The 18,906-nt window shown below is 40.9% G+C and overlaps 1 protein-coding gene across 4 annotated transcripts in view; it reads left to right on the forward strand.

Annotated features, from left to right (window-relative positions):
- Positions 1–18,509, forward strand: part of LOC111862657 (zinc finger protein 76) — a 47,836-nt gene extending 29,327 nt beyond the window's left edge. For all 4 annotated transcript variants that reach the window (XM_023848191.2, XM_023848193.2, XM_023848190.2 and 1 more), the window contains exons 7-10: positions 5,226–5,434; positions 6,766–7,026; positions 14,210–14,338; positions 17,482–18,509. In XM_023848191.2, the coding sequence (XP_023703959.1) occupies positions 5,226–5,434; positions 6,766–7,026; positions 14,210–14,338; positions 17,482–17,574 (692 nt within the window). In that variant the 3' untranslated portion in view covers positions 17,575–18,509. The remainder of the gene's footprint in view (positions 1–5,225; positions 5,435–6,765; positions 7,027–14,209; positions 14,339–17,481) is intronic.
- The last annotated feature ends 397 nt before the right edge of the window (positions 18,510–18,906 follow it).

Here is an 18,906-nt window from a genome sequence, read left to right on the forward strand (position 1 = left end):
TCCTCTTATATTCTGATGGAATATTCTTAGTACTTTATTATTCACTGAATTTAGTAGACTGCAATTACCTTTTCCGATTTCTATTGGTTCACTTACATTATTGTCTGAAAGATTAGTTTCTTTTGCAATTTCTTTTACTTGATAAACTTTACTTGCACTCTTTATCCTAAAAAATGATTCTGGACACCCATGACAACTGGAATGTGTACCCCAGAAAGTGCTCCTCATATATCTTACACACACTAAGTTTCAAATTGTGATTTTTGGTTGTAAAAGTATGTAAATTTTGCAAGTAAGCACTGTATTAGCCTCATATAGGGTGAGGTTTCTTTTCCTTCAAGTACTGCTTCTTGAAAAAGAAGGGCACCTTATTTTCAGGTGCTTAACCTCTATCGGACAGCCATTTAAATTCCGGTAGTGGCCGCGGGACGGATTTAATTTAAATGCCCGTCATTGTAGACTAATAAAAATTGTAATCATGTTACTCAGAATGCTGTTATTTCTACAATTTTTGTGATGAACGAAATAAACGCTACTTTTATCTAGAAAGTATGTAGAATCAGATACTGTAATTTACCAGTTTTAGAATCTGTAAAAATTGTTACATTGATTCCAAAAAAAAAAAAACATCCCCAATTTTGAGCGTCTGTCCACAAAAATGCATAAAGCTTCTGCACAATACGTTTCTGCAGTATAAATGCATGGTGCTGACTCACACTCTTGTGTGTAATCTGGTAATAGGAGAGGATGTTTACATATTCACATTCTCCAGTCATGTATGCTATCTGTATAACCGAGTATGGGCGATTTCTTAACCTACATTGACCCTATGAAACTCTGTTTATTCACATATGTCGGACTATCCAGACAGAGGCAGTTCTTGGAATATCACCTCATTCCACTTGCGTCCACGTCCCTTCAGAATAAACTGTATCGCATTCTGAATGGTGTGATTTATGAGCGGCTTCTCTATTTCGAATTCTTCAATGCAAAAAGGGGCCATGGTGCATAGTTGAAATTGCGATGTTTTATAAGCGTTATGAATAGAGGAGACCATTCGCCATCACTGGCCTACTTCCTGCTAATACAAGACTAACATTGCGTGTGCACGCTTCACGTGGAAAACAGAGTTAATTACGGACAAAGTGCATGAATTGCAACGTCGGACTCTGCATTCAGTGACATGCAACATTCAGTTAGATGATGTCCAAAAATAGTGTAAGTAGAACAAGAATTTCTATCTTAAATAAGATTTTAAAACACTATGCGCACGCGTGGATTGCGGGTACCCATATGGTGACACACGGCCACTCGGCTGTACTTTAAATGACGCCGTATGGTGACAGTCTGATAAAGGTTAAGGATAAATAATGGTCACCAGAAAATTGACTGTGTCTGATTTACAGATGTTAATGGTATTCATTTTTGTCAAACGAGATTCTTTTTTATCATTTTCTTGGAAAAATAGTAGGTCACCTTATACTTGGATCTATATGTTATTGTTGTGTGTACAACCATTGCTGTTCAATAGGTGAATAAAGAACTGTGTTTTCTAGTCGGTTCATACAAAGTGGTTATAAGGGAGACAATTTGGGTGACCCAGTTTGTTGGCAGTTGTCAGCTGACAGAGAGTTAGTTGTCAGTTATAGGCAGTTGTGCATAGGAGGCTGTGAAGATAGAATCTGAGTGTGGGAAGCTGAAGAATTTCCACTGTTAGAAGCCATTGCTAAGGAATGGGTGATGGAAGACACAGCAGGCTGCAAAAAGGCTTACTGGGTGCTGTGGTGATTTGAATTGTGGAGATTAATGGTGGCGCTGTAATTGTAGTTCCGAGTGGTGTCTAAACGTGGTCAGTAAATCCCTTCAATCCATACTCCGTCTTTAGTCACACATATACGAAGGGGTACCCAAAAGAAACCAAACTTATTTTTTTTTAAACTTATTTATTCAAATTTTAAGCACAAACCTTCAATCCCCTTCAAAGTACTCTCCACTTACACTAATACACTTGTCTAGTCTTTTATTCCATTTTTCAAAACATTGTCTAAATTCATCTTTTGAGATGCTTTACAGCGCCTCCGTCGTTTTTTCCTTCACCTCAGCAACATCAGCAAAACGCTTTCCTTTCATGTCTCTTTTCATTCGAGGAAACAAAAGAAAGTTTTGATCATTTCAGGACTCCTCTTTCAAAGAACAGCATGCTTCCACGCGACCTTGTGTTTGTTCAGCGGTCAGCAGTCGTGGCGCGAATTTTGCAGCCACCCTTTTCATTCCCAAATCTTCTGTCAAAATTCGCTGAACTGAGCTCCAAGTCACTCCCGACAGCTCCACAATTTCTTCAATGGTCCGTCGTCGATCTTCCTTGATGATTTCACGAATTTTTTCAACATTTTCATGTGTTCGGGCCGTGGAAGGACGACCAGAACGAGGTTTGTCATCAATTGACATTTCACCATTTTTGAAACGGGAAAACCACTCAAACACTTGAGTTTTCCCCATAGCATCGTCCTTGTACGCCGTTTTTAACATTTCAAGAGTTTCTGTTCCACTTTTCCCGAGCAAAAAGCAGAATTTCACCGCCGCACGCTGTTCACGAAAATCAGCCATTGCAAAAACGACGATCACACAAAACAGTTGTCACTATAAACTCTGCTGAAACTAGTCCTTACCTTCTGAAGCAACGGTAGTCGGCTTATCGACTCAGGAATGTTAGCTCTCTGCGCTCATAGCGGCAAAACGCGGTACTACAAAAGCTCTGCCCACAAAAAAATTAGTTCGGTTTCCTTTGGGTACCCCATCGTATACTTGACACTATGTTAACACTTTGCGGATCACGCACGCATTAATACATTTTTCACTTTTAAACATGGCGGCCTGGTCGCGTATTAATACGTTTTTAGAACACAATGAGTTGCAACACACTATACATCACTGTGACACCACCCAAGTTGCACGTAGCTGCCTGCGCCTGCATGATAAGCCTCTGGAATGTTTGCTGACTAATCAGTTACATGACCTTGCTGTAACTGTATGCCACTGCAAAGGAAAATTAATGCCTTTATTTCTTCAATCTGTACGTAGCATGCTCTCAGTGAGTAGTGCAATATGCGAACATATAATCCTGGGAAACTTACAAAGTATGGCCTACTTGTTCCTGTAGTTACTGAAAGCACTTCAGGCTATATAGGAAATTTAGAATTTTATTCTGGTGAAGGAAAAAAATTACAAGAACCTATTCTTTCCATTTTTGGAACCCTATCTTGATCAAAATTACCATGTCTATCAAGACAGTTATTATAACAGTGTGGCAACTGCAGAACACCTACTTTCGAGAAAAGTACGTGTTTGTGGAACAATTAGGGTGAACAGAGGCATTCCTCCAGATCTGAAAGAGGAATGTAAATCCCTGAAATGTGGTGAAACCACGTTCAGGAGGAAGGGGATATTCTTCTTCAGTCCTGGAGGGATACTCGTGTTGTGAATATAATTTCCACAATTCACAATTCGAGCATGGTTGATATTCAAAGGAGACATGGACAGGTAAAGAAGCCTGTTTGTATTTCTGAGTATAATATTGTAACGTGTTTTGTTACTGAATACGCTGTAGAGATCATTAATTGGTTTATTTAACAACCTACAAATCTCGGCTACAATTAATTATAACAATGTTGCGGGGTTTCACAATTTATAACCCTATTCGCAAATCAAATCACGTTGTCAGTAGACTACACGTTTCACAGTACGAGAGCTATACAAGTGTCACTGTGTTACACAATCCCAATTAATTCTCAGTTATCACAAACTGTCACTGATTATCACACTTTTACTCATACACTGCTGACTGGAGAACTGTTGATCACGCACTAACTCTCTCCGGGGACGGCTACAAGTTAACTCGACTATGACTGAACTCGCCGACAGCCACATTACAGCTCTCCTCGCAGGCAGCGCAGCTCTCTTATATAGTGGCTGTGTGTGCCTGTTACGTAGCAACGCTGTTCCCTCACGCCGTCTTACGTCACCATGCGGAGGGGGGATGACGGAGCGCTGACTCACCCGCCGCATCACTGCTGGTGGGGGGGTTCTCCGTTGCGCAACATATCACAATATGTTCATGAAGGGAGTTGATAGAGCCGATCAGTACGTGGCCTGTTATTCACTTCCTTGGAAAACGGTAAAGTCGACAAAGAAAGTTACCTTGTTGCTTATAAATTGTGCCATTTTCAATTCATTTTTGGTTTTCAAAAACCCTCATTCAAAATTGAAATACAAGGCATTTCTGCTGAATGTGGCAAAAGCCTGGGCTACAGACCACATGGTGGCGGCAGAACCGGTGACAGACACAGTCTTAGTATGACCGGGACCGTCTACTACCACCCCACGCAGGCCTCATTTTGACCCCCCTGGGCGACTCTCAGGTGATATACGGAAACGTACCCTTGTGAAAATTGTGAATAGTGAACATTCCAAGGGGAAGCATCTTTCTAGGTAATGCTGTGTTTGCGCAGTTCACAAAAAAAGGACTATGACTGTCTACATTTGCAAGTGTTTAATGCCACTTCACAAAGGGGAATGTTTCCAGAAATATCACACTCTCAAGCACTTCTAGGAGCATTGGTAAGTGTTCTCCAAAAATTTTAGTTCATAAAATTAATTACGAGATTTTATATTAATTTTTAAAGTGAACAGTGCACAAATTAGGGTAGTAGGTATAAAAATGCCGGTCCCCAGAGTGAATTAAATATTTAAATCACCGGTCCGCAAAGTGTTAATAACAGATGTGTTAGAAATATTGACCTTCTTTATGTCTACAATGAAAAACTGTAAATTGTATCACCTGATATATTCTTGATTTGTAGCTACATGGGCATGCATTAATTGTAATTGTATCTACATATGTATGAAGCATTTTTATTGTCTTTGGAGGCACCATTATTGTTGCATTACCAGATCAGGCCACCCAAATGTACTTTTTCAATCATCAGAATTTATGACTCAGTGTGACATGTATTTTAACATAATTTTGGGTTTTCCCAGTGCTGTCCCACCAGTGATGGGTGACACTATATAGTCATCTAATGACACTACCCATAAGCAAACATAGCACTGAGGAAGGAAGACTTTCTTTGTGCTCTGCCATTCAGTATGTTTGTCCTTAACATTCTTTGTCCAATATCAGTAAGTCATTCTGATCTACTTACACATGGTTATTTGTATGTTACCAGGAGAACGTCCTTTCCGATGCCCCATTCCTGGCTGTGGACGATCTTTCACAACATCCAACATTCGAAAGGTTCATGTTCGCACACATACAGGGGAACGCCCTTATGTGTGTCCTGAAGAAGGCTGTGATCGAGCATTTGCTTCAGCTACAAATTATAAGAACCATCTGCGTATACACAGTGGTGAGAAGCCCTATGTCTGCACTGTGCAGGTACAAGTATACAGATATTCTATTAAAGTTCCATCCTAAGCACTTACTGATTATTAGTAATTTTTTTGTTACAATTGGAATTAAGAATATGCATCTGAAACTCGAGTTTATTTGAAAGTTTGCAGATAAAAGGTGTTAATGGTCTAATTGTGAATATATTTTTAGTAGAAAGAATATGAGTTAATCAGTTTATCATTTTATTTCTAGCTTGTAATTGATAAGGATGGAATAATAGGAAATTACATAATGAGGAGCTTCATAGACTGCCACGGTGGTCTGTCGGTCAGAGTTCCTGGCTACGGATCCAGAGTTCGGTTCTCGGTGTTACCAGATTTTCTGAGAAGTAGTGGGTCTGGAAAGGGGTCCACTCAGCCTCGTGATAATAATGAGGAGCTATTTCAAGGAAATAGCAGCTCCGGTCTAGAAAACTGAAATTAACATGTGTGGGGATTTGTTGCACTGACCATGTGACACCCTCTATCCGCTAAAGTTGACACTAACTTCTCTGACAAGCAGTGGTCACCTGGTCAGTATAGTTTGTTTGTGGACTGAAACCACTGTGTTTGTTTGAGGAGCTTCATAAGTTGTACTCTTTGCCAAATGTAATTAGAATGATCAAGTCAAGGAGGATGAGATGGGCAGGTCATGTAGCACGTACTCATTTGGGTCCAATCAATAGAGCTTGTCCCTATCTCAAAACATCAGCAGCATCCCAAGACAGGATATATAAACCAAGCACACCACAAACCATCAATGAGAGTTAAGTTGGTGCTGATTACCAGAGATAGATACTAGCTCAGATTCCACCTGAAGATAGAGACAGAAACCAGTCTCCGGAATGCTGTGTATTTTAAATAGAAACAGGATAATAGATAATATCCAGGAACACAATAAGTGTATTAATATACCATTGTCACAAACTGTTAGATCATATGATAACTTGCTGTTTGACACAGCCACCAATTTTGGTAACTGTTTTGTGTTTAAAGGAGGAGTTCCCCATGCACCTAAGCACCAGACAGTGAAGTTGCATAGTGTGTATGGAGGTAAAACTCCATGTGTTTTAAGCTACATGGAAACGAGCCATGGTATATGTTGTTTATGGACTGGGTGGGCAGAGGCCTGCTTTCACTTGGAACTGATCCCAAGTCCAGCCCAGAGCCAGCCCCTTCACTGAACCCACCTCACTGTTTGGTGTACTTTACAGAAAATGCCATTTTGTGTATGTCTTCTAGTTATTTGTATACTTAATGGTTTTGCTTCAGTTTTTATAAATATGAATGTTTGTTATGCACATATTCATATTTGATAAGGGCTGGATGATTGTACAGGGATGTGGGAAAAGGTTCACCGAATACTCGTCACTCTACAAGCACCATATGGTTCACACCCAGCAGAAGCCCTACTACTGTTCAGTGTGTGCACGTCATTACCGCCAGGCCTCCACCCTGACAATGCATAAACGTACAGCACATGGAATTGTGGAAGCAGATGATGGCACTGAGATTGTACTCGGTGAAACAGTGTTCGCCCTGGCAAATGCTACGTCTGGTTCTACAGGCAGCAAGAGAATCAACTCTCTTGGTTCAAGTGTAAGTAGTAGTTGAGACTGCTGTGCTGATATTATTATACAGTGCAGTCATCTTAGAGCTTTGCATGAGTTATTGAGTGACGCTCCAGCCGTCCAGTTGCACCGCAGTTTCAGACCGGTAGCTCGTTTGACAAGCAACAATTGCAGACAGAGATTACAGCAGATACTGGAGAATTGTCACTAGCTGTGGATGGAGAATCAGAGTGCTGAATGCCCACTAAAGCTAGGCTCAGCTGTGCTTCTGGCAACAACAGGGAGCATTTTATTTGTGATTTGTTAGGCTAGCAGTCCTAATTTCGGCTGCCCAACTGGATAGAAGGAGCATCAGACCCTTCCATTTGAGTGGCTCAGTGATGGCACGAAGCTCTGCAACGGGTAACATTAAATGGTCCCGGGACCTTTGATAATGTGTACTGTTAGTTCCTTGGAACTCTAGCCATGGTAGAGGGGTCATATCATCTCTCACAGAGCTGAGGTGGCAGTCTTATCAGCTTATGTCAGCATGGATACTACCAGTTTGGAATGTAGCGTCTTGGAGTGTGGACAGGTGTATAGTACGTTGTGTTGCTTGTTAGTTGGCCTCCGTAGGCAATGTTTTCCGCTGGGGGAGTAGCTCTGAACGTCACCACAGCAAGCGTACAGCTTCGCATGCTCCACAACAGTGTTTACCTTTCTGCACGGCTAAAGTTATGAGGCACTAACTATAGGTATTATGTATTGCGGAATATTTGCTCAGAGCAAGAATTTTGGAGTCATAACAGCCAGCTGTTATATTCAGCAGCAGCCTTTAAACAGCAACAGAGGAATGGTGTTTTCTGCTCAGTTCATGCCGATAGATTCACACTCAACAGTTAAATACGTCATGCCAATACTAAGCAACAATTGTATTGCAACAGAGGACTGGTGTTTTCTATACGGTTCTTGCTGAAATGTTATAAGCAGGATAAGTTATGAGTGAGTAAGTTAGAGGACAGCTGCAGTTCAGTCATTTTGAGCTGTTGCTGTTTGAAGCTGGTAGCTGAGGCATGGGAACAGTTTAGGAACCCAGGGGAGAGGGAATATCTGCTGTTGGAAGCAGATGTCAAGCAACAGCAGTGAAGACCATGGCTGTGGACACTAGTATGTGTGAGTGCATGCATCAGTGAACTGTAGAGTGTAGTAATGCACTCTGTCAAAGTGTTCAGTCAGTCGAGTCATCAGTCATTCCAAAGCCTGTCTGCAGTCACCTCATACACATGACAGTATTTTATATGGTTAAGCTGAGCCTTCCAGAGTGATGCAGCAGCTTTCTGAGGGACAGAACATACAGAGAGGTGCATAAATCACCATACACTTGTTGGTGATTACATAACTTGGTCACACAGTGTTATGTTGCCCTAATTTGGAGGAGACCGTATAGACTCACAGTTCTGAGTGTGATCCCTTGATCAGGTGTGTGTTCAAATTGTTCTGCCCACCTCTGCTAAGCATAAAAGTTTTGGAATATGAAGAATGCCAGCCTCCCTTCTTTAGTTCAAAGCCAAACTCAAGCTGCTGGTCACCTCTGCTGATTCTCATGCTTACCCAATCAGTTTGATAACAGAATCTACCCTGTGGTTGCCTCCACCCCTGTCAAGGTAGGCATGGGCCAGAAAAGTCAATACAGACCATGCTGGAGGCACCGGAAAGTAAATGACAGAGAAAGCTAGTGAAATCTTAAGATGTTGCACTGAACAGTTGATGAGCTGCATGACACCTGGGACTGGAAGGCAGCTGAATAGACGTAGTTGGCTGTAGCTCAGACACTTGTTCGGAGTCTGCACAAGTTGCCTCTGAAGGCAGTGTTGCAACTGGTACACTACTCGCTAAATCAGTCAGGATTTGAATGTTGCATCTCAACATCTAACAGTGAAGATAGTGCGGGTAGAGGCTGCAGTTGTGTGGCTCTCTGTGAGTGCGATGAGTGTGATATTGAGACGAATGTAATATGGACAAAGCGAGTTTCAAACTGTGTTATTATGTTAATGGATGCTGCTGTGTCTGGATTACCTTCGAACCTTGAGTCTCTCTAGAGCATCTATATGGAGCACTAGTTCCTTGTTTGGTGTCTTAGGCCTCTGTGTTTTGAACTGATGGCAAATGGTAAGTCCTGCTTGCAGGTGCTGCAAAGGTGTGTGGTAATGGGTATAGTTGCATGCTGTCTTCATGCAGAATGGAATAACTGCACATTTGCAAACACTCTGCATTTTTTTAATGATGTGTTTCCTGGTAAGTGACTGGAAAAGAGAATTCTATTATGTGGCCGCAGATATCCATATGTGACCCTGTTGGATTTCTTCTTGTGGAGTACAGTTAAGGAGAAGGTATGTGTAAAGAAACCTACAGACATGACTCAACTGCAGGAATTCATAGAAAGGCATTCCACAACACAGTATTTGGACCCAGTCATAGAAACATTTAAATTCTCTGTAAATTCTGAAGGTAGACACTTTAACAAAATCCCTGTTTATGAACAACATTAAAAGATACAACAGGTCAGTGAATTGAATTACTAAGGGTATCAGGTGTGTGTAAGGAACATCCACTTCCCCATACATGTTCATGGCATAATGCTTAAGTAGTTAAGCACAGGGACAACTTTACCTTACCTTTTTACTTTTATTACAAAATAAAGCCTTCAAGGAAAGAGCCATTAATTTGGCCCCAAAGAATAGACACAGGTATTTTATAATAAGTTTCCCCAGTACTGCTGGACAGTAACTGATAAACATATCATGTCTGATGAAGAGAAGATCAGTCCTGTCATCAGAACACATCATAAAATGTTTCTTGACATCCAAAGATATTTTTAAAGAAACCTTATGGATTCCAAATCTCATTGCAAGTCACTCTGAGGTTGGACTCACACAACAGGAAGAAGATAAATTCACTGGCGGCACTGTGGAAATGATTTTTAGGCAGATAATGCTTCAAGAATTTTGGGTAAGCATTAGGAACAAATACTCTTCATTGAGTGAGAGTGCTATTAAACTATTGTCTTTCACCTGTCTGTATTTTAATGAGTCTGTATTCTGTTGATGAGACAGTTTTGGGAGGTGTGTGCAGAATTAGTGACACTTGGCAGTGGGTTCATGGCACCAGAAAGGTTGAGTAGCGTTGTTCTAGAAGACTGCAGTTTTAAGACACTGCTTTGCATACATCTTTGCATGCTATCTTCTGGTATTTTTCCCGATAGTCTAAAATATGCTGAGATTAAGCCTGTGGTGGTCGTAAAAATGATCCTACTAATTATAGACAGATTTCCCTTTTAACTTCCTTTTCAAAAATCTTCAAGAGGATTATATTATCCAGACTGAATCAACATGTGTATGACCATAATATTATAGTTAATGAACAATTTAGTTTTAGACCTCAATCTTCGACTACTAAAGCTTCATATATATTAATTAATGAAACATTAGAAGCATTAAATAAGCAAAAATTGTAGGTGGTATTTTCTGTGACTTCAGAAAGGCTTTTGATAGTGTTAATCATGGGATTTTATTGAACAAACTTCAATTTTATGAAATAGATGGTAAATTTCATGATTTAATTACATCCTATTTATCTGATAGATATCAGAGAGTCTAATAACAAGCACCGACTTGAGTTACGTTGGTACCTCCAGTTGGGAACTCAGTCAAATCAGTTTTATTTGCAGATGATACAAGTTTAGTTATTAGTAGTTGTAATAATATACAATACAGAAATGATGATATTTCCTTTGCTTATCTTAATGATTGGTTTAATTCAAACTTATTAACTCTGAATATTAACAAAATTAAACATGAAGAAAGCAGTCTTCTGGGATTTGGCACCATGTATATGTGGTGTTAACCGACGTTTTGGAGGAACGTATCACCTCCATCTTCAGAGCAGAAGGAAAATATAAGAAATCCGCAAGCGAAGAGACCGTGAGAACCGGTAAAAGCAGACTGGTGTTGGAAATATACACAGCTATGTGAGAGCAGTGAAGGAAGGGGGGAAGGGCAAGTATACAAGTGAAAGCAGTAGTGTCGGAGAGGGGGGAAGGAGCTGGGACAAGCAGGGTTTTGTGTTGGGGGAGAGAAAGGCAAGGTTAAAGGCTGGGCACTAACCCTTAAGCTGGGAGGGGGGGGTTGTTATGTTAGTCGGTCATGGCCTGTGTAGGCTTCTGGAGNNNNTCCCTAATGATGTGATCCATATAGCGGGTCTTGGTGGCGAGGATGGAGGTATTCTGAAGCTGAATACGGTGTCCCAGATCGATGCTGTGTTCAGCTACGGCCGACTTGTCCGGATGTTTGAGACAGGTGTGCTGCTGATGCTTCTTCAATCACATGTCCACGGAGCGGCCTGTCTGCCCAATATAAACCTTGCTGCACTTGCATGGGATACTGTATACACCCGGTGTCCTTAGGCCCAGGCTATCTTTAACCGGCCAGAGGAAATTGGATAATTTGTTTGGAGGCAGACCCACTGCTTTGATGTTGGGCTGGGGCAGCACTCTGCTGATATGGTTGAATATGGTCCCGACATAGGGAAGGAAGGTGACTGAGCCCAGTTTGTCTTCAGGCCGGCTGATGTTGGGCCGACGGTTGAGAACTCTGTGGATCTGCCGGTTGTTGTATCCGTTCTTCTTGAATACATCCCTCAGGAGCACCACCTCCGGCTGTCTTGATCACACAGTGCTCTAGCCCTGTGCACCAATGTGCAAAGTGCAGTTTGCTTGTTGGAAGGGTGGTGGTGGGTTAACGTCAGGTAACACCACATATACACGGTGCCAAATCCCAGAAGACTGCTTTCTTCATAGTCACCGCTGTGAAAGCCTCATATCTTACAAAATTAAACATGTTCAATTTATGATAAAGACAAGTTCTAATAGTGTAACTTCTGTTAATTATCATAATAATGTGATTTTAAGCAGTACAAATGTGAAATTTTTGGGATTAGCTATTGAAAGCTCATATATCCCAACTCATGCCTAAATTGTGCAAGGCTTGTTACTCAGTGAGGGTGATCAAGCCCATTATGCCCACAAAGACATTAAGAATGGTATATCTCTCTTATTTACATTCACTTTTGTCTTATGGAATTATTTTTTGGGGCAATTCTTCTTACAGTATGCACATTTTCAGAATTCTAAAGAGAATAATTAGAAGCATGAGTGGGTTGAGATCTAGGGACTCTTGTAGAGATGCATTTAAGGATTGGGGAATTTTGCCATTGCAGTCCCAATATATATTTTCTTTATTGATGTTTGTTGCAAATAATATGGGTTTATATCACATGACATCACAAATCATGGCCTTAATACTAGGCGTAATTTTGATCTTTATCGCCCTCAGACAGATTTGACAACTTACCAGAGAGAGGACCTTACTATTTTGGTATTAAGTTTTTTAATCATCTTCCTTTAAATATAAGAGAGTTAGTTCATAATGTTAAGCAGTTTAGAGCAGCTTTAAGTGCTTTTTTACATACTAAATCCTATTACACTTTAGATGAATATTTTAATTAAGGATAGTTTCTTGTTTAGCTATGACCCATTATTTGATCTAGTGTCATGAATATGTTCCAATTTTGTATTATATTTTATATACACATGGTAGGTTATGTAGTTGCAGTGATGTGTAGGGTTTCATATGCTTGATTTGTTGTTGTGGATTTATATGCATTGTTCTGTTGACTGCTTGCTGATTTGGCAAGCTTGTGGTGTGACAGGTTCTGTATCCAATGGCTTTGGCCTTGTATGGATGTGCTGGAACATGTAATAAATACAATACAATACATGTGTTTGGAATAGTGGTCACACTGTAAATTGGCTGAGCAGCAGCTGAGTTCTGTGCGAAACATGAAAACATGGCCATAGATGTTTACAGCATGTTCAGGTCTGCATTTGAAGGAAAAGGGAAAATTCCCTACTGCACTATAACATTTGAGTGGTTTTCTTCATTTGAGAAAGGTGTAACACCCATCAAACATGATCCATACTTCAGCCTCCTGTCATCACACTGTGAGGAAGCATGTGTGGGGGTCTTAATGTAGTTTTCTCATTACTCCGATGACAACCCACTTCTTCGGAACAGTTTGTTGGTCCTGAAAAGGACCGTGGTTGCTGAGATGTTTGATCGGTGAGGTAGCGTGGCGCGCGCGCCGGTAAGGAGAGAGGCTAGTTGTGGTGAGTGGCCTGGCCGCAGTGCGGCCGTGGCTGGAGGTTGCTTGGTTGCCGTGCTGCAGCGTGAGTTGGAGGTTGCTTGATCGCAGCGCGGCGGCTGCTGGTGAAAGGCTAGTCGTTGAGCGCGGTCGTAGGAGTTATGAGGCAGTGGCTACGCCAGATGCCCAGTGGGTCGGACAGTAACACGACCACAGGCGAGTCCAGGCGCGGTGCCCCAGTGAGTCGGGTGTGAGAGAGCCGGAGGGCCGAGGCAGTTGTGCCTGGCGCAGCCTGCCGATGCCTCCGAAGACCGAGCACTGGCGACGAAGCCTGCTGGCTGATGTTGCTTGGGGTGGCTAGCTCGTAGACTGATGATCGTCTGAATACTCGGCGTTGGAGCTGCCCCTTTTTATACACTGCTCGGTGGGCGGAGCGAAACTTGAAATTGAGGAGGAAGAATTGATTGGCTAGCGCGCGTAATGGTGTAGATGCGGGCTAGCAGCAAGCACAGTATAAATGCGAATGTTTGAAGCAATCTGATTGGTTAGCGCGCGTGATGGTGAAAAGTGATGTGAAGAGCGAGCGTTGCAGAAATGCGTGATAATGTTGGATGTTCCCACACATGTTTGAATTCACAGGGACAGTCATGTGTTTCATATGGATGTTCTGAGAAACAGAGTTCAACAAAAATGAACTTAAATCTGGTTTAGTGATGCTGGATCACACTTCCTTACTGTGTTTCTCATAAACAAATTAGCACCCACTGACTTTTTATGTTCCACAAACTAAAATGTGCCTAAGCGTTGAAGGGATCTCAGATCATCAAGGAATTGAACAGTATCCCAAAAGACTGTACTAGAAGTGCTTAGAAATGTGGCAGGACCATTTGTACCTTTCTATTCAGTCAGGAGGAGACATCTTTGAGAGGGATAAATTTGATTCATAGATGTAACTTTTGTAGGAATATTCAGCCCTGGAATGCCGTGAATTACTCTTATAAGTTTGCTGAACAAACTTTATATGCCTCTTGCAGTTGTTGGGGTTGAAGGATGGTAACACATTGGTAGCACTGCAGACTTCGGACAGATCGAGTCAGCTGGACAATGTATCTGAAGGGCAGTTCCTGGTTGTTGCAGACCCAGCCCAGCTTGCTGCTTTGGAGGTTTGTTCAATAAGAGGACAGTGAGGCTCTCACAGTGATGAATATTAAGATTCACACCTCCATCTCAAGGTCACGTCTCTCTTCTTGAAGAAGACCATAATCTTAACACTCACTGCACTGAGAACCTCAAGTGCCAAATAGAAATTCATTCACAGAGAAGTGGAGAGCAGGTCATATCTTGAGAATGCTTGCTTGCTACTCTTCACAAGCTTCTGTTTTCCTATCTGCTGTCCATTATAATACACAGAAATATAATTTTACCTATTGTTTGCATAGATGTAAAGCTTGAATCTTTCCCCTGAGGGAACACTGATTGAGGATGTTTAAGAACAGAGTCCTGTGGAGAAGGTTTGGACCTTGGAGTGGGGAAGGAACAGGAGACGGGAGAAAGCTGCATAATGAGGAATTTCGATACTGGGATGAACAAATAAATGAGGCTGAGATGGGCAGGGAGTGCAGAGCGCATGAGAGAGACAAGAACTGCATACAAAATTTGAATCATGAAGGGGAGATACTTCTTTTGACACCTGTGATAAATGGGATGGTAATACTAAAATTGATCCAGAAATGGATTGTGAAGGTGAAGTGAATTCATCTGGTTCAGGATAGAGTTCACTACTGGACACTTGTAAATGTGGTAATGAACGTTCAGAGGTGTATGTTTTTATCTTGTAGTAATAACAACTAATTGTTTTATTTCTTAAAATCACATCATGTTTCAATTAATTCTTGACCATTATCAGGTGAACATTTTCAAAAGTAGAAATATTAATTAATTGCATACTGTTACTTCATTGCATTTGAAGTCTGATGCAATTCCAATTAGTTATTACACATGTAATGCTGTTAGTTTGTAAGATAAAATAAGTAATTATATCGGAAAGATTAAATATTGTGACATGATGCCTGAAAACAACAAAATTCAGAATCTTGGAATCAGGAAAATATCACAGAGGCACTCGTTATGAGGCACCATCATGGCAAAGCACATATGCCAAGCAACAGACACCCCAACAACTGGAAGTACTGTTGAGCTGAGCATTGTCTAGTCGGTCAGCAGCAGGTCAAAACAGGGAGAACTTATGAGCTAGCAAAGAATCTGTGATGAGAAAGTCCGCAATCCAGCAATGGAGCCTGTGATGACAGAGTGCCAGAGTAGCCAAGCAAGAATGGTCTAACAGACTGTGAACTATGGTAATTATATTTAAACAGCTTTAAAAGATAAGAGCATTTAGAGTCAAATATAATCAGCTTGCAGTCTAACCCATTGTGTAGTCACTGTTATACTCTGACACTGGTGTCAGACGTGGGACTGTTGGTTTTTGGAGTAGAAACAGAGCCTGCATTGAAGCTGGTTATGGACATGATGGGCAGGTTGGAATGTTTGTTAAGCCCAAAGATGGAAAGGATTAATGCCAACCGAGATAAAATGAAGGTCCACCGAGATGTTAAGGTGCTTGAAGGTCAGTATGGTGACCACCAGCTGGCAGTGTCCTAGAATTCCGGACAATGGAAAAAGTCCAAAAACACAGCAATTCTGTGTGTCATCCACCATCGTCAGAACAGTTTAGAATCTACAGCTACAATAATGCCTCCGCATAATGTTTGTATGAGGAGCAGTGGATTTGAACACTAAACTGATGAAAATATTAAATGGAAGTAATCTTGGCTTTGCATTGATGAAACTGAATGTTAAATGAGGGAAAACCTTTAACTGAGAAAATTAAATGGAGGTTCCACTATATTGGCCGAAGGCTTAATAAAAAAGGGACATCACTTTGTTATGCATTTTTTTTACAGAAATCCTGACATACACAGTTCTCCCTTACATGAATTTTCTGCTGATGCAATTTCATGTGAATTTTTCAAATAGAATTCTATTAGCAAATGCTTATTTGTCCAAAAGAAGTAGAATAGGATTTGTAAATGACTTGGCTGAATGATATTGACTTTAAGTGAATTACATTTTTTTTTTGTCATTGTCATCGTAGTCATCTTCATCATCCTTTCCAGTTTTAGGCTTATTGAAACCTGTTATGGATGTTACAAAACAAAATCCTTCCATTGTTTCACATGTCTTCCCAAATTACTTGTTCTGTGTGGTTGAGCTTTTAAGATCCTTTCTGGAATCACTCTCATCCAATGAATATGTTTTTTCCAGTTTCTTCTGTGTTATTGTTATGTAATTTCATGATATTTGTGGAATTTATAGTTTGCTCATTCTATGTATACAGCATTGCAGATTTCTGAGACTTGCTAGGCCAACATTATCTGCTGGTGATTAATCACAAACTGTAATAGCTGATGAGAGAAGATTGATGTCAGCTGAAATGCTTTTTGTGAGGAGGGCTGATGAACACACCCTTTCAGCCTGTAAAATAAATTATGAGAGAAGTACAAAGTTATCATGTAGCAGAATTTATAGACTAGTAGAGAAGAAACTGGAAGGGACATGCTGACAGGGTGAGCTCTGGTGGGATGCAGAAAAGGTCATAAAGTATCAACCAGAAGGAAAGAGTAGTTTCAGAACACGTTTGAAACAGTGGAAGAAGTCTGTTCTGTAATAATATTGTAACGTGTTTGCGATCCAGAAGAGTCACTGCTATGGAAACGCTACAATAGACCGTTACAGAGGAGACAACAATTGCTCCATTGTAGTTCTAACAGGAGTCTCCATGGTTATAACAGAGGGTTCGTTACCTATCAGCGGCCAAGGTTATAAAAGCCCAGTTTCGACGAGAAGTAGTCAGTCCTCATCGAGCCAGCTAAGAAGCCAGCCGTCATCAAGCCTTCGGAGAAGTCAGTCTCGGATCAGCCTTTGGAGTAGAGAGTCCAGTGTCTCGCCGAATATTGTGAGCAGTGATTGTAACACTGCAAGGGCAAATGTTTGTAAAGTGTGAGCAAACGGAATAAATCCGCTATATCAGAAGACGGCGTGAATTTATTTGTCGCGTTATACACCCAAACACGCTACAATATTATATTTAAGCATCCTGGTTTCACAGCCATTCTTGGAAACTCAGCTGTTGAATAATTCCTGTCTCTCTATGCTAAAGAAAAAAATTGAGAAGAAAGTAAGCACCATAAACTGAGCATCAGTTTTGCTATTTGAATTGTATTACATGGATTCACTTATGTTTTAGCAACTTGGGGTGGCCACAACTCAAGCAGATGAAGCAGAGGATATCGAGTTGGCCGAGGATGCATCGTCAGATGGTAGTACTCTGCCGATTTAAGTACTCACCAGCTGTGAATATGATAAGGCAGTGTGAGATGTGCGTCATCTGAGAACAGTTTATCATCTTGTATGACTGTATGTTGCTTTCATTGTCAAACAGATGAAAAATGTTCAGTTGGATTACAGATGTGCCAAAACTGCCCATTGGTTAAACAAAAGTGGTGTACATTTTTCTTTGTTTAGAATGTATGTGTGGGTTTACCAGGTACCAACATCTTTTAGAGCTGCAAGCACAATAAAGAGCTGACTGTGTATGAAACATGTCCCTTAAAACTGAGCTATAGCCAGTACAATCCTGTTGTCATTTTGTGTTGTTGGCAGACAGGTCACATAGGAAGAAAAGGTTGAGAGTGGATTTTTAGATTCAACAGTACTGACTGAAGAGTATAGTTTTCCTTACGGGTTGCAATACTGTGCAGCTCAGTGCCAGCTTGTTGCAGTTAATCTCAGATGTCAACAAAGAGTTAGGACTGTTTGGCAAAAGTTCCAGGTTTCCATAAATATAGCACTGTAGAATCAGGCTCAGTAACAGAAGTCAATATGACATGTCACATTTTACAAAACCAAAGTTGACAGTTTTAATTACAGGGTTAATAAACTATTTGGAAATGTTTAAATTTTTTAATATACAGGTCATTTTTAAAGTTAACCAATTGTGCGCCCTGCCCACACAGGTCATTGACTGGAGGTTTTTGAAGGCTGAGAGCTATTGTCAGACCCCCTGCCATGTCCCCAGTGTTTGCTGAGCAATTGAGTGAATTTGTTGCTATGTTACCATGCTTTATAAAGAACCTTGTCAATCACTAGTTGCTGTGTCACCATGCTTTATAAAGTACCGTGTCGATCACTAATCCTGCCAATTGTGAGGTATATTCAGTGGTTTGATTTTATCACCAACTTGTCGCAATGTATGGGGAAGGTGTGGAAGTGGTGTCATTTGTTTAATGGGGGAAGGACAGATGTGCACCATGAAGCGTGCTCTGGACGCCCGCCCGCCTGTCATCACCGAGGATTGGAAAGACAGTTGATGCTCACATTTGTGAAAACAGGTTGGGAAAACCTTGACCATCACCCCTTCAGTCCTGACCTGGCACCTTCTGACTTCCATTTTTCCCAAAAATGAAAGAGTTCACTTGTCACTTCACACTACATGTTTCGGCATCATTCTGCCATCCTCGGGTGTATCAATCACGTTAAACCATTGCACTGCCTACCATCAAGTGTCCATTTATAAAATGATACAAAATGTGTGTTCGTCGTTGAATAATAAAATTTATATATTAAAACTTGTTAAGATCTATCATCTTACATGTTGTATATCAAACTTGTG

Source organism: Cryptotermes secundus, unplaced genomic scaffold, assembly GCF_002891405.2.
Source record: "Cryptotermes secundus unplaced genomic scaffold, Csec_1.0 scaffold5, whole genome shotgun sequence".
In the NCBI taxonomy this organism is placed as follows: domain Eukaryota; kingdom Metazoa; phylum Arthropoda; class Insecta; order Blattodea; family Kalotermitidae; genus Cryptotermes; species Cryptotermes secundus.